The sequence below is a fragment of the Dipodomys spectabilis genome, unplaced genomic scaffold, assembly GCF_019054845.1.
Source record: "Dipodomys spectabilis isolate Male_0828 unplaced genomic scaffold, ASM1905484v1 ptg000173l, whole genome shotgun sequence".
NCBI classification, from domain to species: domain Eukaryota; kingdom Metazoa; phylum Chordata; class Mammalia; order Rodentia; family Heteromyidae; genus Dipodomys; species Dipodomys spectabilis.
The window spans coordinates 11,183,430-11,209,682 of NW_024870850.1; the positions used below are offsets into that span (position 1 = coordinate 11,183,430).

At 59.1% G+C, this 26,253-nt stretch overlaps 2 protein-coding genes across 4 annotated transcripts in view; one reads left to right on the forward strand and one right to left on the reverse strand.

The window, feature by feature from the left end:
* Dock6 (dedicator of cytokinesis 6) overlaps nt 1–25,839 on the reverse strand; it is a 51,736-nt gene extending 25,897 nt beyond the window's left edge. For all 3 annotated transcript variants that reach the window (XM_042693739.1, XM_042693741.1, XM_042693740.1), the window contains exons 1-23: nt 25,761–25,839; nt 20,387–20,474; nt 19,766–19,941; nt 19,568–19,636; nt 19,225–19,354; nt 17,460–17,672; nt 16,579–16,664; nt 13,649–13,715; nt 13,412–13,561; nt 11,771–11,851; nt 11,513–11,669; nt 10,887–11,014; nt 10,664–10,757; nt 9,586–9,748; nt 6,035–6,152; nt 5,863–5,933; nt 4,983–5,121; nt 4,798–4,899; nt 3,996–4,082; nt 3,561–3,792; nt 3,211–3,372; nt 1,567–1,730; nt 876–980 (exon numbers count right to left, since the gene is read on the reverse strand). In XM_042693739.1, the coding sequence (XP_042549673.1) occupies nt 876–980; nt 1,567–1,730; nt 3,211–3,372; nt 3,561–3,792; nt 3,996–4,082; nt 4,798–4,899; nt 4,983–5,121; nt 5,863–5,933; nt 6,035–6,152; nt 9,586–9,748; nt 10,664–10,757; nt 10,887–11,014; nt 11,513–11,669; nt 11,771–11,851; nt 13,412–13,561; nt 13,649–13,715; nt 16,579–16,664; nt 17,460–17,672; nt 19,225–19,354; nt 19,568–19,636; nt 19,766–19,941; nt 20,387–20,474; nt 25,761–25,804 (2,826 nt within the window). In that variant the 5' untranslated portion in view covers nt 25,805–25,839. The remainder of the gene's footprint in view (nt 1–875; nt 981–1,566; nt 1,731–3,210; nt 3,373–3,560; nt 3,793–3,995; nt 4,083–4,797; nt 4,900–4,982; nt 5,122–5,862; nt 5,934–6,034; nt 6,153–9,585; nt 9,749–10,663; nt 10,758–10,886; nt 11,015–11,512; nt 11,670–11,770; nt 11,852–13,411; nt 13,562–13,648; nt 13,716–16,578; nt 16,665–17,459; nt 17,673–19,224; nt 19,355–19,567; nt 19,637–19,765; nt 19,942–20,386; nt 20,475–25,760) is intronic.
* Nucleotides 7,965–9,328, forward strand: Angptl8 (angiopoietin like 8). Its single transcript, XM_042693742.1, has 4 exons — nt 7,965–8,261; nt 8,399–8,560; nt 9,002–9,111; nt 9,224–9,328. The coding sequence occupies exons 1-4, from the start codon at nt 7,965–7,967 to the stop codon at nt 9,249–9,251; spliced, it is 597 nt and encodes a 198-aa protein (XP_042549676.1). The 3' UTR covers nt 9,252–9,328.
* Nucleotides 25,840–26,253: the final 414 nt, after the last annotated feature.

Below are 26,253 nucleotides of genomic sequence, written 5' to 3' on the forward strand. Positions count from 1 at the left end.
TGGCTAGGGTTCCAGGCAGGAGACAATGGAAACTCAGCTCTCTTTTGTTCCATTTCCTTTTTTGGCTGGTTTGGTGGTCTTTTGTTTTTCTCTTTTAGACAGTGTCTCACTCTGTAGCACAGACTGGCCTGAAACCTGTGATCCTCCTGCCTCAGTCTCCCGTGGGCTGAGATTACAGGCATGAGCTACCATACCACACCATGTTGCTATAGCTTCAGTGAATAAATAGGAAAAAAGAGGCTCAGAGAGGGAACACAACCTGTGGCGGTAGCAGAGTGGTATTTGAACTCAGGTCTAACTGGAGGCAAAGCTCCGGGCCACACCAGGGCAAGGGCGGGGAGGGAGGGAGGAGTCCTTGATCTCTAGAGGGGCAGAGGATCCAGGCAACCACTGAGCGCTGCCGCCATGCAGGTTGCTTATGCCAAGGCAGAGAGTTGGGTGGGAGAGAGGGAAATAAGCCATGCAGGGCAAGAGAGTTATAGGTGATGGGATTTGCATCTCATTTGCATGCATTTGCATGCACCTGCATGTCACCCTGGTGCTTTCTGTCTCTGCGCAGGCTGTGGCCTGTGTTTCCTTTTGCCTTTGTTTTTGGCAGTGTTGGGGGGTGGGTGGACCCCAGGGCCTTCACACACGCTAGGCATGCGTGGGACCACTGAGCCACGCCCAGCCCAGGCTGGCACCTAGGTGACACCAAAGTCACCTCTGATGATGCCAAGGACGTCTGCCACACAGACTCTACAGCCTCAAAGACAGGAAGGAGGCCGGCCGCCTGACGCGGGCAGCCACCCCGGGTTAGTGGGAGGTGGAGGTGCGCATGCGTGGCAGTGTCACGGGGGGAGGGGGGGCGTGCCGGTGCGGGGGGGGAAGGGCACCTGTCTGGGCTCAGCCCCGCAGAAAGGGGGCGCCCGCCGCAGCACAGCCTTGCTGCCGCCTGGAGCGTAAGCGGAATTCACCCACGAGTGGGAGCGGTCGACGCCCTGGAGATGCACAGGTCAGAGAGGCGGGGGCCGCCCCCGAGGGGGGGGTGCCGCGGGCACACCGGCCGGCAGTGGCCACCAGTGCCCGCGCCCGGGGGAGCGTGGGGGCCACGGCCATGACTGGTGTGCGAGTCCGGGCATGCACGTACACAGGCGCTGAACAGCTGGCCACACTTCTGTTTGTATTGTCTGTGTGCATGCGTGCGTGCGTGCATTCGTGCATCTGTGTGTGTGTGTGGCTCAGAACTTGAACTCAGGGCCTGGGTGCTGCCCTGGAACTTTTGTGCTCAAGGCTGGTACTCGACCCCGTGAGCCACAGTGCCACTTCTGGCTTTTTGCTGGCCCGTGGGAGAGAAGAAGTCTCGCAGACTTTCCTGCCCGGGCTGGCTTCAAACCATAATCCTCAGATCTCAGCCTCCTGAGGAGCTGGGATGGCAGGCTGAGCCACGGGGACCGGGCCACACACTCCTGCCGGGTACCCAGCCTTCCTCTGGGGGGAGGGGGAGCGTGCTGTCTCCCACCCACCATCACCCACCCATCCGGAAGCCACGGCCACGACTGGAGGTTTGGGATGCCCTCCCCCTACCTTGTTGGCCAGGATCCGAGAGACCTCGTCGTCCACGGAGCCGGGGGCCACGGCCAGATCGGGATTGCTGCTGCTGATGCTTTTAGATCGAGCCAGGTAGAGGCTGGTGGGACGGCTGGAGCCGTGGGCCAGGGTGGCAGCCTGCACCGTCACCGGAGGGGCCCCTGAGGACCGGGAGGCGGGGAGGGGACAGAGTCAGCCCTCCCCCACCTGCCCAGTCACCCCCAAACCCTTCCCAGTTGGCAACTATCGGAGAAGTGTGTTGTTGGTTTTTTTTCTTTCTTTCTTGGGTCCTAGGACTTGAACTCAGGGCCTTGCCCGCTCGCTTAGCTTTTTCACTTCAGGTGAGCGCTCTACCACTTGGGCCGCAGCCCCACTTCCAGCTTTTTGGTGGTTTCCTGGACATAAAGAGTCACATGGTCTTTTCTGTCCAGGCTGGCTTTGAACCGTGATCCTCAAAAGCTCAGCCTCAGCTGGGTGCCGGTAGCTCATGCCTGTCATCCTGGCTACTCAGGAGGCTGAGATCTGAGGATCACGGTTCAAAGCCAGCCCGGGCAGGAAAGTCCATGAGACTCCTATCTCCAATAAATCACCAGAAAACCGGAAATGGTGCTGTGGCTCAAGTGGTAGAGCGCTAGCCTGGAGCTGAAGAGCTCAGGGACAGCGCCCAGGCCCAGTTCAAGCCCCACAACCTCCAAAAAATAAAAAGCTTCCTGAGTCACTGGGATTAGAGGTAGGAGCCACTGGTGCCCATCCTGTGGAGGAGTTATTTTTCCTCCTCTCATTTTCCCTTTTCTCTTGAAAAGGAGTTACTGCTTTAGAGCAGAGATAGGCAGACACAAAAGCCATCTGAGAAAAAGTGTGCACCCACCATTGAGCGGGTGATATTAATTATGTAACAAATGGGCAACAAGAAAACAACTCAACTCTTTTTCTTTTGTCGGATATGGGGCTTGAACTCGGGGCCTGGGCGCTGTCCCTCAGCTCTTCAGCTCAAGGCCAGCACTCTACCACTTGAGCCACAGCGCCACTTCGTTTTCTCAGCAGTTTATTAGAGGTAAGACTCTCACGGGTTTTCCTGCCCGGGCTGGTTTTGAACCTCAATTCTCAGCTCTCAGGCTCCTGAGTAGCTAGGATGAAAGGTGTGAGCCACTGGTGCCCGGCTAGTTTTTTTGTTTGTTTGTTTTGTTCATGGTTGGTGCTCTACCACTTGAGCCACAGCTCCAGTCCCTGCTTTTTTGGGTAGTTAACTGGAGATAAGAGTTTTAGGAGCTTTTCTGCCTAGGCTGGCTTCAAACATTTATCCTCGGATCTCAGCCTCCTGAGCAGCTAGGATGATAGATGTGAGCCACTAGTGTGCAACTTTTTTCTTTTTTCTTTTAAAGTAATTTCTTTTTTTTTTCTTTTTTTTTTGTGTGTGTGTGTCCATCTCGGTGCCTGAACTCTGGGCCTGGGCGCTGTCTCTCTGCTCTTCGGCTCAGGCTAGCATTCTATCACTTGAGTTATAGCACCCCTTCTGGCTTTTTCTGCTTATGTGGTGCTGAGGAATCAAACCCAGGGCCTCATGCATGCGAGGCAAGCACATGCTATTCCCCTTTCCCGGATGGGCTCTTGTCTTGATTCTGGTTCTCCACCAGCACTTACCACCAGGGAGACTGGACTCAGTGCCAGGGAGGCGAAAGGCGTAGTGGACGTAGGCCGCCAGCAGCGGGCAGTGAGCGCGGCCGTCCTGGCCTGCCTCCAGGCTCCGGTGCACCAGGCTGACCACGTGGGCCATGGCTTCAAAGGCTCCCCGGCCTAGGTTCACTGTCGGGCAGAGCAGAGGCCAAGTTCCAGGGCCCAAGGCCTCTCCCCTCCCCCCTGGTCTCCCACAGCAACACCCATGGGGAGGGGGGGCCCCCGAGGACCCCCATGGGCATCCAGAACTTGTCCAGGGGCTATGGACCCGAAGGGGAAACTGAGGCCCGTGTCCCTGCTCGCTCGCTGTGGCTCACCCATCTGGCCTCCAATGACGGGGGGCCGCACGACTAGGTGGACGAGCTTGTCCAGGACCCGGTGGGAGAAGGCCACCAGGGGCTCGGGGCTGGCCAGGCGCAGCGAGGCCAGGCCGGCCCGCAGCTCCTGCTCCACCGTCCCCTCGCTCAGCACCGAGTCCTTGAGCCGGAAGGGGAAAGCCCCCTCCTCCAGGACGTGCACCAGCGTGAAGAACTTATCCAGGTGGGGGTCCTGGGGGGGGTAGAGGGAGGGACACAAGGGGAGCAGAGGTTCAGGGTTACCACAGCCCCTCCCCCGCCCCGCTGACCAAAGTCACGTCCACAGGCCCAGCCCTCCCTTGGCTCCCAACAGCCATTGCCCAACCCCAGAGCAATCAGGAGCGAGCTGCTGGGGGGGGGGGGGGAGGAGGGGGAGGGTTTCGGGGCTCCCCTTACCTGGGGGTGCACGGAGGATGCAGCTGTGAGCTCCACACTGAACACGCCCTTGTGGCCGTCCACCCAACGCATGCCCGGCAGGGCCACCTGCGGGAGGGGGGACACCCGATGGGCACCAGGCCGCCCCCCCCACACACCTGTCAGGCCACCGGGCGGTGACCTGCCCACTTGCCCAGCCCGAGGGGGGGCACCCCTGACCCCTGACCCTGCCCTAGTTCTACTGGGATGGGGAGAGGGGACGTCCCTTGGGCAAGATGCAAGTCACGTAATCCTCAGGACACTGGAGAAGTGGGTGAAACTTGTCCCCCCATGAACTCCAACTCTAAAGGAAGCGAGGGCCAGCAATGCTGCCAGGAGGGGGAACAGGGATAGGGACTCCGGACCTCCCCCCAGGACTCCCCAAAAAGCTGGAAGAGGGGTGGCGGTGAGGCACCCAGGGGCTCCAGAAATGTTCCTGGGGGAGCTGGGCACTGGTGGCTCCCGCCTGTCATCCTAGCTACTCGGGAGGCTGAGATCTGAGGATCAAGGTTCAAAGCCAGCCCGGGCAAGGAATGTCCGTGAGACTCTGATCTCCCATGAACCACCAGAAAACCGGAAGTGGCACTGTGGCTCAAGGGGTAGAGCGCTCGCCTTGAGCTGAGGAGCTGAGGGACAGCGCCCAGGCCCAGAGTTCAAGCCCACGACCAACCAAACCAAAAGAAAAAAAACAACAAATATTCCTGGGGGAAGGAGAGGCAGGGCTCTGCGTTAGCAGAAGCTGGGCGTGCTGGGGCGTGTGTATATGGGGGGGTCAGACACCTACGTCGGGGGTCAGCACGGAGTAGCTGGGTGGCGGCTGGTCCACGGACACGGGGAGGCAGAAGGGGCCGCTCCTCAGGCGTCCATGCTGCAGCAGGGGAATCCACTGGGGAGAAGGGGGGGGTCAGGGGGGGGGGTCTGGCCCAGAGGGGGGGACCAGGTGGGGCTGAGCCGGGTGACCGGACTCACGGTGAAGCCCACGGGCGTCTCGAGCGCTGTGCCGGGCCGGGGCTGGCAGCTGATGTGGAAGAAGGTGAAGAGCAGGTGGTGGTTCTCGGTCACGCACGCCGGAAGTTGGAGCTTGAACTCCTCGTAGAATTCGGGGGACCTGGAGTGACAGGGCCGGGGGAGGGTCAGCTCGAGGAGGGGGATCACCCACCCCTTTTCTGTCCATTTCCCAACTTGGGCATGCATATGTATCTTCCAATAGCCACCAGGGACCCCGTGTGGGCCCCCAGTTTTGTTGTTGTTTTTAGTGCTGGTCCTGGGGTTTGAACTCAGGGCCTGGGTGCTATCGCTGAGCTTTTGTGCTCAAGGCTAATGCTCTACCACTTGAGCCACAGCTCAAGTGGTAGATTTTGGTGAATCATTGAAAATGAGTCTCATAGACTTTCCTGCCTGGGCTGGCTCTGAACTCAGGTCCTCAAAGCTCAGCCTCCAGAGTAGCTAGGATGACAGACTCGAGCCACCAGTGCCTGGCTGGTTTTTCTTTTTTTGTCTCTTTTTCTCTTTTTTTTTTTTTTTGGGGTCCAGTCGTGGGGCCTGAACTCTGGGCCTGGGCACTGTCCCTCAGCTCTTCAGCTCAAGGCTAGTGCTCTACCACTTGAGCCACAGCGCCACTTCCAGATTTTTTCTTTTTTGTTTATGTGGTGCTGAGGAATCGAACCCAGGGCCTCATGCATGCAAGGCAAGCGCTCTACCACTGAGCCACCTTCCCAGCCCCGAGGCAGGGTCTCTTTTTATGGAGCCCAAGCTGACGTGGAACTCAAACTCCTCTTGCCTCAACCGCGCAGGTGCTGGGATTACAGCACTCCCCGGCCGGCTCATGCCCCGTCCCGCACCCACATACTTGTTGTGGTAAACCACCGGCGTGAAGGCCTCACGGGTGAACTCGCTGCAGCTGGACTTGCCAAAGATGACCTGGAGAGACGGGAACATGCCATGAGGGGCCCATCGGGACATCACCCCCCCCCCCCCCCCCCCCGTCTTCCCCTCTCCCACCCCAAGTCCTGTCCACAGACCGGCAGGGCTTGGCTGGGGTCTTCGCCCGCCATGTACTGGATTCGGACAGCCAGGTTGCGCACAGAGCCCTGGCGGCTGCTGAAGTTGAGGCAGTGTGGGTACACGTAGAGCAGGTTCCTGGGGGGACAGGGGGAAGGTGGTGAGGGGGGGTACCCCGGAGAGCCAGGGCCCAGACAGCACAGGACAGTGGGTCACCAGGCCACGGCACACGGGGCAATGGTGAGGAGCAATCCCAAGCACCAGGTAGAAGCCGGGCGCTGGTGGCTCACGCCTGTTATCCCTGCTACTCAGGAGGCTGAGATCTGAGGATCGTGGCTGGAGGCCGGTCTGGGCAGGAAAGTCTGTGAGTCTCTATCTCCATCCAAAACCTGGAAGTGGAGCTGTGGCTCAAATGGTAGAGCACCAGCCTTGAGTCTATCACAGATGAAGAGGCAGAGATGGGGGACCCCACAGCCCCCTTCAAAGCACAGACGGGGGAGGGGGGGGAACAGATGGGCCCTGAGGGTGCTTCCGAGATGTGGCTGGGCTCCCCCATGCCAGACCCCCCCACACACACACACACTCACCAAGGAACACTGAAGTCTTAGAGCCTGTCTCTAGGCCGGGGAAACAGGCCAGATTTCAAGGCTGGGGCTGGAGTTTGCGTTCTGTCTCCTGTATCACAAGGACACTGCAGCTTCTAGCTCAGCCTTGGTCGTATACCAATGGTGGTAAATAACTGCACCAAACACTCATGGCACACCTCCCAGACACTGGGCTCTGTTCTGAGTGCCCGGTGTCAAATAACTTGCTTACTTTTTTAAATTCAGGGCTTGGGCACTGTCCTTGAGGTTTTGTACTCAAGGCGGGAGCTCTACCCCTTGAGCCACAGCTCTACTTCCGGTCTTTCGGTAGTTCACTGGGAGCTACAAAGTCTCACCGACTTCTCCTGCCTGAGCTGGCTTCGAACCATGATCCTCAGATCTCAGCCTCCTGAGCAGCGGGGACGACAGGCGTGAGCCACTGGTTTCTTTTTTCTTGGTGGTACTGGGGTTTGAACTCAAAGCCTCACACTCCCAAGGCAGGGAGCGCTACCACTTGAATCATACCTCTAGCCCTTTTGGGTTATTTTGCAAGCAAGGTCTGGTTTTTTGTTTTTCTCCCCACCCCCCCAGACGTCCTCAGACCCCCATCTTCCCCCTTGTGCCTGCCACAGAGATGACGGCACGAGCCACCACACCCCGCTGACGGGTGGAGATGAGGCCTCGCTGTCCGTGCCGGCGGTCCTCCCATCCCTGCCTCCCAGGGAGCGGGGATTACACGCGTGCACGACCGCACTCAGCCAACCCATTTACTTTCCACACGCAGCCGCGAGGTGGGGGGGGACTCAGGACCTGCACTTTACGGGTCAGACAAACGAGGTGCTGAGCCCCATCAGCAGCCGGGAAGTGACGTGGTGGTTCGGAATATTCCCAGGGGAAGGGGTGGGTCCGGGAGTCTGGCCGGGGCGGCCACCCCATGGACTCTCCCACCTGTACCCCGCTTCCCCGGCCGCTCAGGGACCCCTGCATGGCAGGTTGATGGCCGAGGGCTGAGAACTGCCCCTCCCCTCCCCTCCCCACCATGTGCCTGGAGCCGATCCTGGCGGGATTGGCTCAGCCATGGCCTCTTGCAGCTGTGAGCCTCAGTGGGGACACTGTACGATAAAGTCTCGCGATAGAGACCAGAGCCTGGCTTGACCCAGTGTGCGCGCCCCCCAGCCCCCCAAGCTGGGCCATGAGCCTCTGTCATGATTCCAGTGTGGTTGGGCCAGACATGCGCCTGATGCAATCCGCCGCCTCTGCCAGGCGCTTGCACAACTCGAGTGAACCACTGACCAGGGCCAACGCCGGCCAGGGCCATAAAATCCCCAGCAGCGGCTCCGAGACCACGGAATCGACGGAAGCAGCTATGCCCGCGCGGTCTCTGTGCCTGCTGTGCGCCCTGGTCATGGCGGTCCGGCCCGTCCCTGCGGCCCCCGTGGAGGGCGCCCAGCCGGCCCAGCGTGAGGAGCTGACCCTGCTCTTCCACGGGGCCTTACAGCTGGGCCAGGCTCTGAATGGCGTGTACAAGAGCACGGAGGATCGGCTGCTGGAGGCTGGGCGCAGCGTGGGCCTCTTTGACCGGGCGCTGGGGCTCCTGGGCACTCGGGTCCATGAGGGCTGGGATGCCACACAGAAGCTTCGCACCAACTTGTTGGAGATGCAGGTGGGCATGACACTTGGGGCTTTGTGGGGTACATAGGAGCCTGCACAAAGATGACCAGCTAGGTTGTCTAAGAGGTCAGGAGAGCCCAGAAAGCAGGCTGGTCACTGTCTTAACGCCCTACTCTATCTCTCGAGCAGACAGAAGAGGATGTGCTGCAGCTCCGTGCAGAGGCCTCGGCTCAGCTGCTGGGGGAGGTGGCCGAGGCCCAGCGGGCGCTGAGGGACAATGTGAAGCAGTTGGAAGTCCAGCTGAGGGGGGCCTGGCTGGGCCGCGCCGGCCAGGAACTGGAGACCATTAAGGTAAGTGGTTTTCTTCAAACTCACTTCTGGGCTGGGAAGGTAGAGCGTTTGCCTGGCATGCATGAAGCCCCGGGCTCGACTCCTCAGCACCACATCCAGCTGGAAGTGGTGCTGTGACTCAAGTGGGTAAAGTGCTAGCCTTGAGCAAAAAGCAGCTCAGGGACAGCGCCCAGGCCCTGAGTTCAAGCTCTAATACTGGCACACACACACACACACACAAACACACACGCACGCATGCACACACACACACATGCAGGCACCCACGCACGCATGCACGCATATACACAGCCCACTTTGCAGATGGCGAAACTGAGGCCAGGGAGGGTTGTTGAGTTCCAGTATCACCCAGATACAAAGGGAGGGGGGCCTGGGCAGGATCACGGGGTTGGAGGGGAGCAGCCCCCCCCATGGCCCCACTGAGGCGTGCCTCCGCCCCCACAGGCTCATGCAGAGAAGCAGAGCCACCTGGTGTGGGCCCTGGCGGGTCACCTGCAGCGACAGAGGCGGGAGATGGAGAGTCAGCAGCAGTGGCTTCAGGAGATCCAGGAGAGGTGAGCGCGCGGGGAGTCCAGCCAGGGACTGGGGTTAGCACCCCGGGGCAGCTAGAACGAGCGCTCCCCCCACTGGCCTGGTCACTGAGCCCCTGTCTTTCTTTCTCCCCAGGCTCCACACGGCCGCGCTACCAGCCTGAGCCTCCTGCCTGGAGAGAAGCGAGGTCCAGTCACGTCTCAAGGGACGCTTCCGGGCGCCTGCGCAGGGAGGAGCTGCCCGCCCACTGGGGGTCAGCCAGGGTGCCCCGCTTCCGGCCACGGAGCAGAGTCCCCCCGCCCCCCCAGCAGGCGGGATTGAGGGCAGAGGAGAGGAAGAGCAGGAGGAAGACATGAACCCCTTTGTACCTAACACACCCCACATTAAAGCCATGCACTGGCGGTCTCCCCTCAGGGGTCTGTGTGTCTCTGTGAGAATGGGGGGCGTCCCTCAGAGCCCGTCCCCTCCGAGCACTGCACCCCCACCCAATCTGGTACCTGTAGCAGGTGTGGGGGGCGTAGACCTCCCGGGCTGGGAACTCCAGGATCTCCTTGGTGGGCCGGGCCCTGGGGTCCGGATAGGGCTTGACATGAAGCAACTCGGGGGACAGGCAGAAGTGGGGGTTCTCAGGAGCCGGGGAGATGTCGATCTTGAGCTGAGCTGGGGAGAGGGAAGTGGGTTCGTACCTGCCAGAGCTCCTGAGCCAGGCCCCCACGCACAATCGGGGCACCGGGCTGGGGGACAAAAGGCACAGGGTGGCCTCCTCCGGCCCACCCCCATCTGGGCAGCTCTCCTGCCACGCTGGCCCCTGGTGACCCCCGTCCCCTCCGGGCCCAGGCTGGAAATCCAGGTCATGGCACCATTGGCTGAGTGACAGCTGTCCCCGCACAGGCCCCACCCACCGGCCACTGAGTGACAGCTGTCCCCGCACAGGCCCCACCCACCGGCCACTGAGTGACAGCTGTCCCCGCACAGGCCCCACCCACCGGCCACTGAATGGCAGCCATCCCCAAACAGGCCCCACCCACCGGCCACTGAGTGACAGCCGTCCCTCACACAGGCCCCACCCACCGGCCACTGAGTGACAGCTGTCCCTGCACAGGCCCCACCCACCGGCCACTGAATGGCAGCCATCCCCAAACAGGCCCCACCTACCGGCCACTGAGTGACAGCCGTCCCTCACACAGGCCCCACCCACTGGCCACTGAATAGCAGCCGTCCCCAAACAGGCCCCACCCACCAGCCATTGAGTGACAGCTGTTCCTGCACAGGCCCCACCCACCGGACACTGACAACCATCCCTCACACAGGCCCCACCCACTGGCCACTGAATGGCAGCCATCCCCAAACAGGCCCCACCTACCGGCCACTGAGTGACAGCTGTTCCTGCACAGGCCCCACCCACCGGACACTGAGTGACAACCATCCCTCACACAGGCCCCACCCACCGGCCACTGAGTGACAGCCATCCCCGCACAGGCCCCACCCACCGGCCACTGAGTGACAGCCGTCCCGGCACAGGCCCCACCCACCGGCCACTGAGTGACAGCTGTCCCTCACACAGGCCCCACCCACCGGTCACAGGCCGCAGGCGCCGCAGCAGGGACGAGGGGCGCCGCATGTCCGCCAGGAATTTGAACAGATCCTCGTCGCTCAGCCGCTCAGCCTCCTGTGAGGACGGAGCGCCTGTCAGTGCCCCATGCCACGTGGCCCCGGGGGAGTGGGGAGGAAGGAGCCGCCTTCCCCCTCCCCCGTATCCCCTCCCCCCGCCCTCCCGTCCTGCAGGCAGGACAGACACCTGCTTGAAAAAGTTGGTGACAGTTAGTGTGGCAGGGCGGAAGCTAGAGAAGCTGCAGGCGTCGTCCCCGCTGCTAGCTCGGTCCTGGGGGGCCCGGCGGCGGCGCTCAGTCCAGGCAGGACGGCGCTCTGGGGGGGACAGGGACAGTGACAGCGGGGAACGAGATGAGGGACAGGGGAGGCAGACGGAGGGACAGACAGACCTGACTGACTTGCGCGTAGCGCCACCGTCGGCCAGCAGAGGGCGCGCACTGCTCCCCCACGGTGATGGCGGGACCGGCCGCCCTCCCTACAGGCCACGCCCACCTCCTCGGGCCACACCCACCACCAAGTGAACCTTCTCTTGCCAGCCACGCCTACCTCCGCTGTCCTAGGCTTCTCCCCTACTGACCTACCTCTCCATTGATGCTGATGCCCGCCCCCGGCCCCCCAGCACCCTGACACGGGCTCCCACCCCTCACCTTTCCCATCCATCTCCCAGTGGCCCCGCCCCTTCCCGCGAGGGCCACGCCCACCACCCGCAGATTCCCACCCCTCCCTCCTCGTGACCACACCCACCCCTGGGCGTGGTCAGACACACCTCCCTCACCCCCATTGGCTCCCGCTCCCGCTGGCCCGCCTCCTCACCGCCCTCCGAGTCGGAGGAGTCGCGCTCTGATTGGCCGGCGCTGCTCACGATGTTGGCCAGGTGCACGGCCGTCCAGGCGAAGGGCATGCGGTAGCGGCCCAGGCGGGTGCAGAACTGCTCGGCCGCCAGCCGCAGCTTCTCCAGCTTCTCTTTGTTCTGTGGGGAGGCCAGGGTGGAGGGGCAGCAGCTCAGGGCCCCAGGGCCCTCCCCAGCCCGGCCCGGGTCCCCCAGCGGCCAGACCTCGCCCGCCCGCGCACCTTGGCGGCGTCCACCTCCTTCATCACCATGTAGGGCTCGCAGCACTCGCTGATGTCCCCTTGCTGCAGCACCTTCTCCAGCTGCGGGCAGGAGGGCTGGTGAGGACCCTCGGGCCCCTTCTCCACCTCCTGGGCCTTCCGGGGACCACCCCCCCAGACACGCCCTCCCCGCTGCACCACCTGACACCCCTAGCTGGGGCTCTCCCTCCCTGGTCTCCCGTGGCTCCCACTGTCCGGGATAATGCTCTGGCACTTCGCCTGCTAGCCGTGCCCATCCCTCAGACCATCCCAAACCCCAAACCCCAAAGTGCCATTGGCTAATCGTTTCCTGGCTTTTTTTTTTTTTTTTAAGATGTGCTGGGATGAATCGAGGATGAATCTCTGCTAGGCAAGGGTCCTGTCACTGAGTTACTGAGCCACACACCCAGCTCTACATTTTTCTTTTGCCAGTCCTGGGGCTTGAACTCAGGGCCTGGGTGCTGTCCCTGAGCTTCTTTTGCTCAAGGCTAGCACTCTACCACTTGGGCCACGGCACCACTTCTGGCTTTTTCTGTGTATGTGGTGCTGAGGAATTGAACCCAGGGCTCCATGCATGCTAGGCAAGCACGCTACCACTGAGCCACCTTCCCAGCCTCTACATACTTCTTAGTTATTGGAGCCCAGGAAGCCTGGGCTCCAATCTTGACCACTCAAGAGGTTTGTGGGAGCACAGCACCGGGAGGTCGCTTGCCCACTCCAAACCTCAGTTTCCCATCTGCAAAATAAAGATCACAACCATCCCGACCCTGTGAAGAGCGGCCAAACACAGGACCTGCCTGCAGGCACTCAATTCATTTTATTATTATTGCAACCTAAATGAAGGTTTAAGGGAAGGAAACCTGATCTCACACCCGGAAACAGAAAATCCCCAATGAATGTGCCAGCTAGTCTTTCCTGCCTTGATTAACAAAACAATTCTTAAAAAAAAAAAAAAAAAAAGCAGCTGATGTGGCTGCTCACACTTGTAACCTCAGCTGCCTGGAAAGCAGAGATCAGGAAAATCTAAGGCCAGCCCAGGCAAAAATGTCAGTGAGACTCCCATCTCAATGAACAAACCAAGCATGGTAGTGTGCATCTGTAATCCTGGCTACTCGAGATGTACAGGTAAAAGGCTCAAGATCCCAGGCAGAAGTATGAGATCCTATTGGAAAACTACCTAAAGCAAACAACAACTAGAAGGCGCAACTCAAGTGGTAGAACGCCAGCTTACTGAGCTTAAGGCCCTGAGTTCAAATCCCAATACCACCACCAATCAATCATTTTCAGTATCTATCCACAAACTTTCCAATGATGTTTTTCAGCGACCATACACCACACTGGTGTGTGTGTGTGTGTGTGTGTGTGTGTGTGTGTGTGTGTGTGTGTGTGTGTGTGTGTGTGCCCAGCAATGCCCTGTCCCCAAGATGCCCACCCACAGGTCTCAGAGCTCAGGGGCCATCTCTCCCTGGAAGCCCTCCAGAGTTTCCCCCCCATCTCAGTCGGGTGAGGACCCTCTGTGGAGTTGCTCTCCATCCACTGAGGCAGGAAGCGATCCTGTGGCCATCACCACACACACATACACCCCCCCCACCCCAACACCCCCACCCCCACCCCCGTGAGCACCTTGATAACCAGGAAGACGTCAGGTGAGGGGTAGGTCACGGAAAAGATGGCAGAGCGGGCCAAGGTGGAGATGGCGGGGCAGGTGCCATGGGCCCGAAGCAGCCCCTTCATGGAGTCCGAGTTCAGGTCGAAGTAGAAGTTCTCTGAAATCTGAGAGGATGTGAAGGCCAGGTGGGCCGCCGCCTCCAGGAAGCCCCCCAGCCCTTCCAGGAAGGAAGAAGGAACAGGGGTCCTCACCTTCTTTTTCTCTCGCACATCATACAGGGCCAAGATGCCGAAGATAGGCTCGATTTCAATCTCGAACCTGGGGGTAAAATGGCAGGGTGGGGTTGGGAGGAGATGCTCCGGGACCCCCCCTCCCCCAACCTGAGAGGGTGAGGGAGGGGAGAGGAGAGGGTCTCTGATTCCCTTGAGGCCAAATGGAACCAACCTTTGGCTTTCTGGAAAGATATGCCCTGTTTGGCAAAAAGGGGAAACTGAGACACAGTTTTTGCGCCTCATCCTGGGCCTCCCACCCACACCTACATATACTTGTCTTTGTATACTTGTCTTTGGCCACCCTGCGCTGAGCCCCATCGCCAGTCTACAGACCCATCAAACACTCCTAGTCCTAATCTACTTGGGCACTCCATCTCCCCCTCCCCCCCCCCCCTCCCCTGCAGTGCTTCCTCAGGGAATGTGCCAAAATTCAACCCTAAAGCCAGAGTGAAGCAGTGGCAATTCCAGTTAACTTCGAGGTAGAGATCAGGAGAATCATAGTTAGAGGCCAGCTGGCCCCAAAATGTAGCAAGATCCTCTGTCAACCAATAATAACTGGTTGGAGCAGCCATGCCTGCAATTCCAGCTAGGCAAGAAGTGTAAATAGGAGGATCATGGTCCAGGTTATCTTGGGCAAAAATGTGGATCCTACCCCCAAAAGTAATTAACGCAAAAAGGTTTGTTGAGGGCATGGTTCGAGGGGTAAAGTACAGAGCTCTAAGTTCAAACCCTAGTACTGCGAAAAAAAAGAAAAAGAAAAACCAAACAGAAAACACTCTTAAAACCTGAGAGTCATGCCAGGCGCTGGTGGCTCACGCCTGTAATCCTAGCTACTCAGGAGGCTGAGATCTGAGGATTGCGGTTCAAAGCCAGCCCAGGGAAGGAAAGTCTGAGAGACTCTTATCTCCAATAAACCACAAGAAAACCAGAAGTGGTGCTGTGGCTCAAGTGGTAGAGCACTCGCCTTGAGCTGAAGAGCTGAGGGACAGCGTCCAAACCCAGAGTTCAAGCCCCACGATTGACAAAAAAAAAAACTGAGAGTCGCTGGCACTGGTGGCTCACGCCACTCAGGAGGCTGAGATCTGAGGATCATGGTTCAAAGCCAGCCCAGGAAGGAAAGTCTGTGAGACTCAGATCTCCAATAAATTACTCAAAAAAAAGTCAGAAGTGGCGCTGTAGTTCAAGTGATCGAGCGTTAGCCTTGAGCACAAAGAAATTCAGGGATGGTGCCCAGGTCCAAAGTTCAAGTCCCATGACTACCAGCATCAACAACAATAAAATTAGCTTCTCCAGAAATCAGATACCTAAACATTTCTGTCTCCAAATTTGCATGTGTCCCCACATCCTCCTGTCCCATCCCACAAGCCAGTCCCTCCTCCCTGTGGGGTCTCAACCCCTTTGCTTGTAGCCGGCCCTGGGGCCTCCAAGGGTTCCAACACCCCTCCCCCCCGACCCCTCTCTATGATCGCTGTTCTTCATGACTCAGTGCTCTCTCCACAAAGCGTTCCATGACTGTTTGTTGAATGACACAATGAGCACCCAGTGGTAATTTTGTTGTTGTCAGTCGTGGGGCTTGAACTCTAGGCCTGAGTGCTGTCCCTGAACTCTTCAGCTCAAGGTGAGCGCTCTACCACTTGAGCCACAGCTCCACTTCCTACTTTCTGACAGTTCAGGGGAGATAAAGAGTCTCTTAGACTTTTCTGCCCGAGCTGGCTCTGAACTGTGCTCCTCAGATCTCAGCCTCCAACCGAGTAGCTGGGATGACAGGCGGGAGCCACTGGCCCAGGCCTTGTCCAGCAGGCAGGCGGATGACTCTCAAAGCACTGGGTCAGAAGCAGAAGGTCCCTGGGGCCTCCGGCCAGAATAGAACCTCCCTTTCCTGCCTGGATCTGGGCAGGAGCTGGGGGTGGGCAGTGGCAGCCTGGGCGGGGGCCAAGCCTGCATCCTGTTCACTTCCTTTCCCATGCACTGCTACTTCCACCCCCTCCACCGTGGCTGCTGGGGGAGAGGGGGTTAGTGCCTGGGACAGTAGGGAGGCGGGAGAGGGGAGGCGGGAGGCGGGAGGCAGGCTCAAGCCCAGGCCCACCTCACCCCCCTGAATCCTAGTCCACAAGCCATACGGACTTTAGGCACCAGGCACCATGACTTTGCCATTGTGTGCCTCAGTTTCCCTACCTACACTTTCACAGGCTGTGCATACATGAGCTCAGATAAGTGACGGACCAGAGACACTGACGTTTAAAGATTCAAGAGCTTCAGCCAGGCACCAGTGGCTCACACCTGTCATCCTAGCTACTCAGGAGGCTGAGAACTGAGGGTCTCGGTTCAAAGCCAGCCAATGCCAGAAAACTCATGAGGCTCTTTATCTCCACTCAACCATCAAAAAAGCAGGAAGTAGAGCTGTGGCTCAAGTGGTAGAACACTAGACTTTAGCACAAAATCCTCAGGGACAATGGCCAGGCCCTGAGTTCAAGCTCACACATACGCAGGTGTACACATGTACACACACACACACACACACACACACACACACAAGCCTGGTGCTGGTGGCTCACGCCTGCCATCTTAGCTACTCAGGAGGCTGAGATCTGAGGATCGAGGTTCAAAGCCAGCCTGGGCAGGAAAGTCCATTAGACTCTTATCTCCAATGAACCACCAGAAAACCAGAAATGGCACTGTGGCTCAAATGGTAGAGCGCTCACCTTGAGCTGAAGAGCTGAGGACAGCTCCCTTGAACTCCCTGAGTTCAAGCCCCATGACTGAAAGAAAACAGCGAAGTCTTATGTCCCCTCATAAAAGTTCATGGGGGTGGGGGAGGTCCCCAGGTGGCCGGGCTGTCTAGGGTCATGCCCACAGCTCTCAGGCATGGACCCCTCCTGGGCTGGGGGAAGGGCGGGTCAGATACTCACTTGAGTGACAGACATTTGACCAGGATCCTCTGTCCGAAGTGCTCACGAGGGGGCTCCGGGTGACTACTGCGTTCCACGGCCTCCTCCTGTCAAGAGCCAGGGGGCCAGCTCCACTCCCCGCCTGAAATGCTTCCCTTCCTCCACGTCTGCTGGTCATCCCCTAGGGTCACGGGGATGACAGGCATGCACCACTGTGCCCAGCCATTGGTTGAGTTGGAGTCTCTCCAACTTTCCTCCCCCAGTCTGGCCTCACACTGGGATCCTTCGATCGCTGCCTCCCAATTTCCTTTAAGTTGTAGTGGTTGGGACAGTGAAGCCTATGAAACCATTCTCCATCTCATTTTCAGAACGGTAGTCAACAAACTACCTGTGAATAGCTAAAAGAGCAGGGGAGTGTGGCTCAAGCGACAAAGCAAGTATCAAGTCCTGGGTTGAAACCACTACCATCACGCCTGTCATCCTAGCTACTCAGGAGGCCGAGACCTGAGGATCTCAGTTCAGAGCCAGCCCGGGCAGGAAAGATCGTGAAATTCTTCTCTCCAATGAACCACCACAAAAGCAGATGTGGTGCTGTGGCTCAAGCGGTAGAGCGCTCGCCTTGAGCTGAAGAGTTCAAGACCCACAACCAACAAAATAAATAAATAATCAAGGGTAGGTGTACAATAAATAAATATCAGGAAACACAACAATCAATATCCATTCCATGGGAGTTGGGCAAACACCTAGAAGATAATCTAGAATTTACTAGAAATATCTAGCAAATACATCTAGTAGATACGCAATCACGATACTGACTAAAGATGGGGTACGCAGTCGGCATCTAACCGCTGCTGGTTGGAGATGCAGCGATCCCATCAGCTAGGGGGACCCAGGGTGCCCACCTCATCGGGGGCCGGGTAGAGGGTGAGCAGGGCGCGGGGCCGGTGCTGCCGACGCAGGGCCTCGTTCCGGCGGTCCACGTCCTCGGGGGCCGCCCGCTCCAGCAGGGAGGGCAGCAGCGAGTCCGCAGCCAGGTTCCTCAGGTCGAAGATGCCAGAGGCGCCGCTGCTGCGAGGGGTGTCCTCGGGGGAGGCCGAGCTGCGCCGCGAGTCGTCCTGCGGGTGGGGAACCAGTGGTGATCGCTGGAGGAGCCAAGGCCGGTAGTGGTGTCCCGCATTCGGGCCTCCAGAGGACTCTCGACTAGATGATCAGAATACCCGCGCCAGTCCCAGGGCTGGACCAATGAGAGCCTTCCCTGGGACGCGGCTCACCGCCAAGGGGAGGGGCCGCTTCTTCCCATGAGGCCTAGCTCCAAAGTAAGGAGATGCCTGGGCTGGACCAATGAGAGCCTTCCCTGGGACGCGGCTCACCGCCAAGGGGAGGAGCCACTACTTCCCATGAGGCCTAGCTCCAAGGTAGGATATGCCTGGCTGGACCAATGAGAGCCTTCCCTGGGACGCTGCACAGATGCCAAGGGGAAGGGCCGCTCTTTCCCATGAAGCTTTGCTCCAAGGTAAAGAGATGCTTGGGCTGGACCAATGAGAGCCTTCCCTGGGAGGCTGCTCATTGCCAAGGGGAGGAGCCAATTCTTCCCATGAGGCCTAGCTCCAAAGTAAGGAGATGCCTGGGCTGGACCAATGAGAGCCTTCCCTGGGACGGGGCTCACTGTCACCAAGGGGAGGGGCGAGTTCTTTCCACTGGGCACAGGACCCGACCAGTTCACTTAGCCTCAGGAACGGTCAGAGCAGAGCCACAAGGCTCTGGTTGAAACTTCCAGCCAGGTCCCCGTGCCTGAGGCCTCTCATGTTCTCACCCTGCCCCCCAACTCTAAAGGCCTGAATTGCCCTATCTACATAAAAAAGAAAAGCCATGGCAATACTATGAATACTTAGTAACTGGTTGGTTTGTGGTAGGTGCTAAGTAAATGTTGACTGACGATACACAGTCTCTAATATAAACTGCTGTGCCTCAGTTCCTCTACCTGCAAAAATGGTTGCAATACCTATGCTAACACAGCCTTTAGTAAACACTAAGCATTCAATAAGTGCTTATAATTAACCTTAAGTTATCAACTTAAAGAGCTGATAAAATTCTCAAACTTTCCTCCTGGAGGGGGGGTAGGAGGGAGGAAGATGGGAGAGCAGGGATGGGAAGGGGAAACAAAGGAGGAGGCAACAACACTTGATAAGAAATGTACTCATTACCTTGCTCCTGTAATTCTAACCCCTCTGTACGGTATCTTCACAATTTAAAAAAAGAAACTTATTAAAAAAAAAAACCTTCCTCCTGACTTGTGAGGCAAGAGTATTGTCGAATTCTCAAGAGCCCAGGCTGGCTTTGAACTTGCAACCCTCCTGCCTCAGGCTCCTTGGTACAGGTTTGGGATTGCAGGTCTGCATGACCACTCCTGGCTTTGTACAATTGATAAGAGTCTCACAGACTTTCCTGCTCTGAACGTGGCTTTGAACCACCATCCTCAGATCTCAGCTTCCTGAGTAGCTAGGATTACAGGCGTGAGCCACCAGTGCCTGGCTGATTCTCCTATTTTACACTATCTGCATAGCTGGGAAGACAGACATGCACCACCAGGCCCATCTACTGGTTAAGATGGGGTCTTTGAGTCTATGCATACACCCTGGCAGTGATCCCAGCCAGAGCTTTTCTCACCGGGTCTTCAGGACCAGATCGCTCATCCCCAGAGGCATCCTGCTCGAAGACCTGGCGGGTGAGGCCCTTCTGCCTCTCTCGCTGTGTCTCAGGGGTGACAGGGCTGTATGCAGCACTCAGGTACTGGTACCTAGCGTAGGAAGGTGGGTTGAGCTGAGGACTTTTCAGTACACTCTGATGGACCCGGGGAGGCATGCGATGCCCATCAGGTTATGCACAAGGCTTTGTGCTCTACAGGAAAGGTCCAGCCACCCTTACAGAGACAGGGTGGTAGATAATCAAGAGGTTTCCAGCCCCAGATAATGCCTGGTGGGAACTGAGCCTGCCCACATAGCCGACTCACTTTCGGTGCACGATCACCCAGTCCTCTGTGTACATCTCCACCGCCGCCCGGGCTTGAGCATCGAGTTTTCTGGTTTAAAAAGAGGAGGGGATGTTTCAGGTCCCACAGCAGCTGGGCCGGGGGTGGGGGGGTGGGGGGGAGCGCTGAACTCAGGGGTGTGGAATTCCAGGGGGGCCCTCCCGGGGGTGTTGGACCCACCCATCTTCGGGGACCCCTGGCTCTGTGGTCCTGCTCTCCCGGGGCTGACGCAGCAGTTCCAGATCGTCAGCGGGGAACTCGATCAGGTCCCGGAGGGGTCCAGGCTCTACATCGGGGGGCCGACTCAGCAGAATGTCCTCAAAGTCCAGGGGCTCCACGACCTCGGTTAGGGGGACCTGGGTGGGGGGGCAGAGGATCAGGGACATTGATCCTCTATAGTGCGGGTGAGTGGGGTGTGAGATGATGTGGGTGGGGGGAAGTGCAAGGGGGGGGGGAGGAAGCAGCGGCCCAGGGGGTCCGTGACGTCATCAGCAACGTCACACTTTCCAGGGCAGCTCCTCCAGCCCCGCGCCCCCCCCCCTCCAGGGCTCCAGGAAGGAAATCACGCCCGCCCCACTGTCAGCAGGGGGAAATAAATAATCTAATGGTGGAGGAAGAACAGGAGCACGAGGGCAGAGGCCAGGCCAGGCCCGCCCCTCCCCCACAGGGCCGGAAGTCCCCCCCACAGTCGGGTTGTCCAGGAAGTGGGAATGTGGCTGCCCACACGCCCTCCCCCAGCATCACTGCCTCTTTGACCAGCGGGATCAGGGGACCCCTAAGAGGGGGGGCCCCAAGTCTCACCCCCAGGGAGCTGCTGGAGCGCCGGCTGGAGTGCGGGGAGCCGCTGTGCTCCCGGGACACCTGCTTCCGAACCTCGGCGGCCACTGTCCTGGGACGACAGAAACGGGGGTGGGAGGAATATGGGGGCGCCGCCGGGACCCTGAAGACCCAGACGAGGCGAATGCAGCTTCCCCGGCGCCTCCAGCCGCAGCCCCTTGTCACAAACGTTCCAAACCCTTCCACCTTCCCGTTGTTTGCTTGGACATTGCCATTAAGGAAAAAAAAATGGGGCCTCAGCCCACAAGATCCCCCATGACCCGTCATCACCCCAGCCCTCCGGGGTCTCCAGTTCCAGGCCGGCCTGGGCTCCCCAGTGAGACCCTACCTCAAAACAAAGCGAGCAGCGCGGGCGCGGGGCGGCTCCCGCCTGTCATCCCAGCCACTCGGGAGGCTGCGATCTCAGGGTGGCGGTTCAAAGCCCGCCCACAGCATGGACGTGCCTGAGATTCGTAGGTCCGAACCACCAAAAAGCCAGAACTGGAGCTGATGGCTCAAGTGGTAGAGCTGGCCAGCCTTGAGCGAAAAAGCACAGGGACAGGGCCCAGGCCCTGAGTTCAAGCCCAGGCCACACGTAGCGATGTGGTTGGCTACTTGGTGGGGGCGTGGCTCCTTGGAGGGAGCATCTCTGGGCGTGGCTAACCTGTGGGGGCGTGGCTCCGTGGAGGAGGCATATCTGAGTGTGGCTAACTGTGTGGGCGTGGCGCTGGGCGTGGCTAACCTATGGGTGGGGGGGTGACTCCACCGAGGGGACATGCTTTGGGGATGCTAACTTGTGGTGGCTCAATGGAGTGAGCATGCTCTGGGCGTAACTAACCTGTGGGGGGCGTGGCTCCTTGAAGGGAGCTGCTCTGGGCGCGGCTAACATGGGGCGGGGCTCCGTGGAGGGGACATGCTCTGGGCGGGGCTAACTGTGGGGGTGTGGCTCCGTGGAGGGGACATGCTCTGGGCGGGGCTAACTGTGGGGGCGTGGCTCCTTGAAGAGATGCTCTGGGTGGGGCTAACTGTGGGGGCGTGGCTCCGTGGAGGGGAATGCTCTGGGCGGGGCTAACCATGGGGGCGTGGCTCCGTGGAGGGGGCATGCTCTGGGCGGGGCTAACCGTGGGGGCGTGGCTCAGTGGAGGGGGCATGCTCTGGGCGGGGCTAACTGTGGGGGCGTGGCTCCGTGGAGGGGAATGCTCTGGGCGGGGCTAACCGTGGGGGCGTGGCTCCACAGCCAGGTACTACTTGCCCAGCTTGCACAAGGCCCTGGATTCCATGTCTAGCAGGGCAAAAACTAAAATGAAAACATAATAATAAGGTTCTGAGTGAGGGAAGGGCTGACACTGTCCAAGAAGAAATGTACTCTTGACCCGCCTTAGGTAACTGTAACCGCTCTGTACATCACTTTTACAATAACAATTAGGGTTTCCTGCTGGCATTCACAAAGCCTTCTCTGAGCCCCAGGCCCACAGAGTCTGGGGGTGGGGGGGTGGGGGAGGTGATTTTTAAGATGCCCGGGCAGGGAATGGGGCTGTGCCCCGGGACCAGCTGTTTCCCAGCTGCGACTCTAGAAGCCAGACCTCCAGCCTCCTTTGGCCCTTGGCCTTGGAGAGAGGTGCTAGGACTTACCAGCCCTGGGACCTAGGAGACAGCTTACTTCAACGAAGCTGCCTAGCAAGCATGAGGCCCCGAGTTCAATCCCCAGTAGCACCCATAAAAGAAAATAAAAACAAAAACAAGATGGAGAGCAGTGGAGCACAAGGACGCACAATGTCCCTTCTCTCCCCATCTGATGTCCCAACCCAGTCAGCGGCCACCAGCAAAGCCCAGCACGACGCAAGACCCTCACCCCTCACTCTTCAGAAATGACCCCCCCCCCCCGCAAAATCTCATTTCTTCATAAGGTTACCTAGCCTCAGGGCATTTTGTCACAGTTACACAAAACAGACCACCACATGAATGTCTGTCTCTAGATTCAGGAAGGTTCCAGACCTTGTGAAGTTGTTCTTGGCACAGTGGAGCCCAGTAAACAGTAAGTACTCAATGCAGTCTCACTGAGGAAGCTGGGATAGCTAGCTATCCCCCACCAACTAGCCAACCGCATGTTATGTGTGGCCTGGGCTTAAACTCAGGGCCTGAGCCCTGTCCCTGTGCTTTTTCGCTCAAGATTGGCCACGCGGCCAATCTTAGAAGAGTCCAGAATGGCAGTGTACTTAGCCTGAGGAGAAGGGACTATGTCCTCCAGGCTGGGTTTCCTGAGCTGTCCCAGGGTGGGACCCTTGACGGGAGTAGGGCCCAGAACAGAGTTTCAGATCCTCTTCTCTGTCCAACACCCCTAGCCCCCCAAAGATCCTTTGACCCTAAGGCTCCCTAGGTACAATACACGAGACTTTCGGCCAAGTGCTAGTAGCTCACGCCTGTAATCGGAGCTACTCAGGAGATTGAAATCTGAGGATCCTGGTTCAAAGCCAGCCCAGACAGGAAAGCCTGTGAGACTCTCATCTCAATGAACTACCAGAGTAAACAAGCCAAGAATAGAACGGTGGCTCAAGCAGTAGAGCGCTCGCCTTGAGCACAAAAGCTCAGGGACAGCGGCCCAGGCCCTGAGTTCAAGCCCCAGGGGCCAGCACAAAAACAAAACTCTCAGTGAACCTCGAGGGCAGTGCCAAAGAACCACGCATGGGTCCCACAGGTCCCCGGGAGCCACACCCCAGACTCCCAACATTTTTTCCATTGCTAGGAGTTCCGGTCTTGTGGGAGCTGAGGTTCTGCACCTGGCTTCCCTCTCCCCTTCCATCAGACCTGCTTCCTGGGTCCCCAACAGAGCTCAAGTGAGTGGGTGTTCCCACAATGCCATGGGAGGGATGCTAAGGATTGTGGGTCTGGCCCCCGGGTCTGGTCAGATGAGCAAAGGTCTCTCCTCTGGGGGAGGAAGGAGGACACAGCCCACAAACATTGAAGTCTAAGGCAGTGTGAGCTCCTGCTCATGTAAAGGGGGGGGAGGGGGGAGGCAGGCGAACAGGTCACCAACACCCATGACCTCTCTCAAGGCAGAAATTCTTTTAAGACTCATAGCAGGAACACCACAAAAAAAGTGACCGGGGACCCTCATCTAATTCCAATCACACACCACTAATGATTAAAAAGCCTTCTGAAGCCAGCACCAGTGGCTCACGCCTGTAATCCCAGCTACTCAGGAGGCTAAGATCTTAGGATCACGGTTCAAAGCCAGCCTGGGCAGGAAAGTCCATGAGATTCTTATCTCCAATAAACCGCTAGAAAACTGGAAGTGGTGCTGTGGCTCAAGTGGTAGAGCGCTCGCCTTGAGCTGAAGAGCTGAGGGACAGCGCCCAAGCCCAGAGTTCAAGCCCCACGACTGACCAAAAAAAAGAATCTGTTCATTAGAAACTGCCTAATAGCTGAGCACCCGTGGCTCATGCCTATAATCCTAACTACTCAGGAGGCTGATCTGAGGATCAGTTGGAAGCCAGCCCAGGCCAGAAAGTGCCCCAGACTCATCTGCAATTAACCAGCAAAAAGCCAGAAGTGGAGCTGTGGCTCAAGTGGTAGAGCACCAGCCTTGAGCAAAAAAGCTAAGGGACAGTGCGCAGACCCTGAGCTCAAGCCTCAAAACTGACACCAAAATGAGACAGACAGACAGACAGACAGACAAATAGGAAAAAAGAAACTGCCTAATATTCAGGTAACCTGTTGTTTGTTTGGAGACAAGGTCTCATTAAACATCCCAGGCTAGCCTCAAACTCAAAATCCTAACTTGGTATTTGTCAGTGAACTGAGTGGATGAGGACAGACACCGGGAGTCAAAAGGCTTCGGTGAAGGCCTTAAGCCCGGGGTGTTTTTCTGTTCTTCCTGAGGCTACTTTCCCAGGACAGAATCCCAAGCCCCTTTTTCTCCCTTGAGCAGAGACTAGGACTGATGGATGCAAGGACAGAGAGGAAACAAAATCAGTTGATTTCCTCAGGCTCAGAGGGTTTCCAGAGTTAGAGAAACAAATAAAACTACACCAGGTCACATCTTTTCCTTTGCTCAAAGCTCCACAGCTCCCACCTCACTCAGGATAAAAGCCAGAAACTGGCTGGGCATGGTGGCTCACACCTGGAATCCCAGCTACTCAAGAAACAGATCCGAGGATCACAGCTGGAAGCCAGCCTGAGCAGGAATGCCCTGTGAGGCTCTGATCTCCAATGAACCAGAAAAAAGCCACAAGTGGAACTGTGATTCAAATGGTAGAGCACCAGCTTTGAAAGAAAAAGCTAAGAGACAGTACCCACCCAGGCCTTGAGTTCAAGCCCCCCAGAACCAACACTGCTAAACAAAACAAAACATCAGAGTCCTTCCTATGGCCCTAGGCTCTGCCTGATCTATTATTACCCCTGCCCCCCTGCTACCACAGGGCCTTTGCACTGGTCCTAACCATGTGTTTGGACCTCTCTACCTCCACACACAGGGGCACAGAAGTCTCCCTTCCTTCCTCCGGTCACCTGGAAATGAAGGTATGCCCCACCCTTCCCATTTCCCTTCCTGTCCACGGTGTCCCCAGGGGCCCTGCATCCTATCACTCCCCCTTGTGCGCCCCCCCTCAGAGCAGGACCCCAGGATGGGGGGGAGGAGGTCCTCTTCTGCTCACCTGTGACCCATCTGGAAAGGACACAGGTGAACAGGATACCTGAGCAGTCAGGACCCCCCCCACCAGTGCAAAGACCCCAGTTTTCAGCCCCCCTCTCCTCACGGGGAGTCTGACATCCTCCCAATCTCCAGAGGCCAGGGAGATGGATCCCCCCGTCCACCCCCCCTCATCCCCCCCACCCCGCGCCGGGCCCTCCCCTCGCCCGCCCACCAGCTGGCCCCTTCCCAGCCCCCACCCGTCCATTCAGCCATCCAGCCGGCCGGCGCGTCCAGCCCCTGCCGCGAGGGCCTGGAGCAGGGCGGGGGGGGGGGGTCCCCCAGCTGTCCCCGGTCCTCCCCGCCTCGCCACCCCCCACCCCACCCCCCGGACAGCTGGGCCCCGGCCCCGGGCGGAGGAGGGCAGAGCGGACGTGGGGGGGGCAGAGGCCATCGGGGACGCCTCCCGGCTCCCGGACCCCAACCAGGCCCCGGGGATGGCGGGGCCCGGGGTCCACCCCCTCCCCCGCGCCCCCGAGCCGGGTGCGGGGCGCCCGGGCCGCACCCCCAGGGAGAGCCAGCCCCTCCCGCTCCCGCCCCGCGCGACCCCAGCCGCGGACCCGGCGCCCAGGCCCCGGAGGCGGCGGCGATGGGAGCTGGGGGAGCTGGAGGGGGGGTCCCGGGCTGCGCCACGCGGGGGCGGCGCGGACGTCCCCGCCCGCCACGCCATACCTGTTGATCTTGTGCGCGAAGGCGCGGCGCTCGGCGGCCGCCATGGCGCCCCGGTCCCCGCCGCCGCCGCCGCCGCGCGCTCCGGCCCGGGTCCCGCCGCCGCCGCCGCCGCCGCCGCCGCCGCCGCCCCGCTCTGGGCAGCCGGGCTGGGCGGGGCCGGGCGGGGCGGGGCCGTCGTGGGCGGGGCACCGAGAGGCGGGGCCTGGTGTGGCTGGTTGACTTTGGGGCTGGGCGGGGTCTGTATGAGCAGGGTCGGGAGAGGGCGGGGCTCGAGGGGTGAATTCGAGTGTGATTGGGTGAAGCTGGAACGGGGGCGGGGCCGCCAAGGGCGTGGCCCGCGCGAGGGGCGGAGCATAGTGTAGTTAGTTGGCTTCGGGGTTGGGCAGGACTTTATGGGTGGGGTCAGAAGAGGGCGGGGCTTGAGGGGTGGGAGCCGCCCTGGGCGTGGGCGTGGGGGCGTGGTCAGCACGAGGGCGTGGTCGTGGGGGGCGTG

Coding starts and splice junctions, on each gene's coding strand:
- Angptl8 (XM_042693742.1), top strand. CDS start 7,965: ATGCCCGCGCGGTCTCTGTGCCTGCTGTGCGCCCTGGTCATGGCGGTC. Junction 8,262..8,398: donor CCAACTTGTTGGAGATGCAG/GTGGGCATGACA, acceptor TCTCTCGAGCAG/ACAGAAGAGGATGTGCTGCA. Junction 9,112..9,223: donor CTTCAGGAGATCCAGGAGAG/GTGAGCGCGCGG, acceptor CTTTCTCCCCAG/GCTCCACACGGCCGCGCTAC.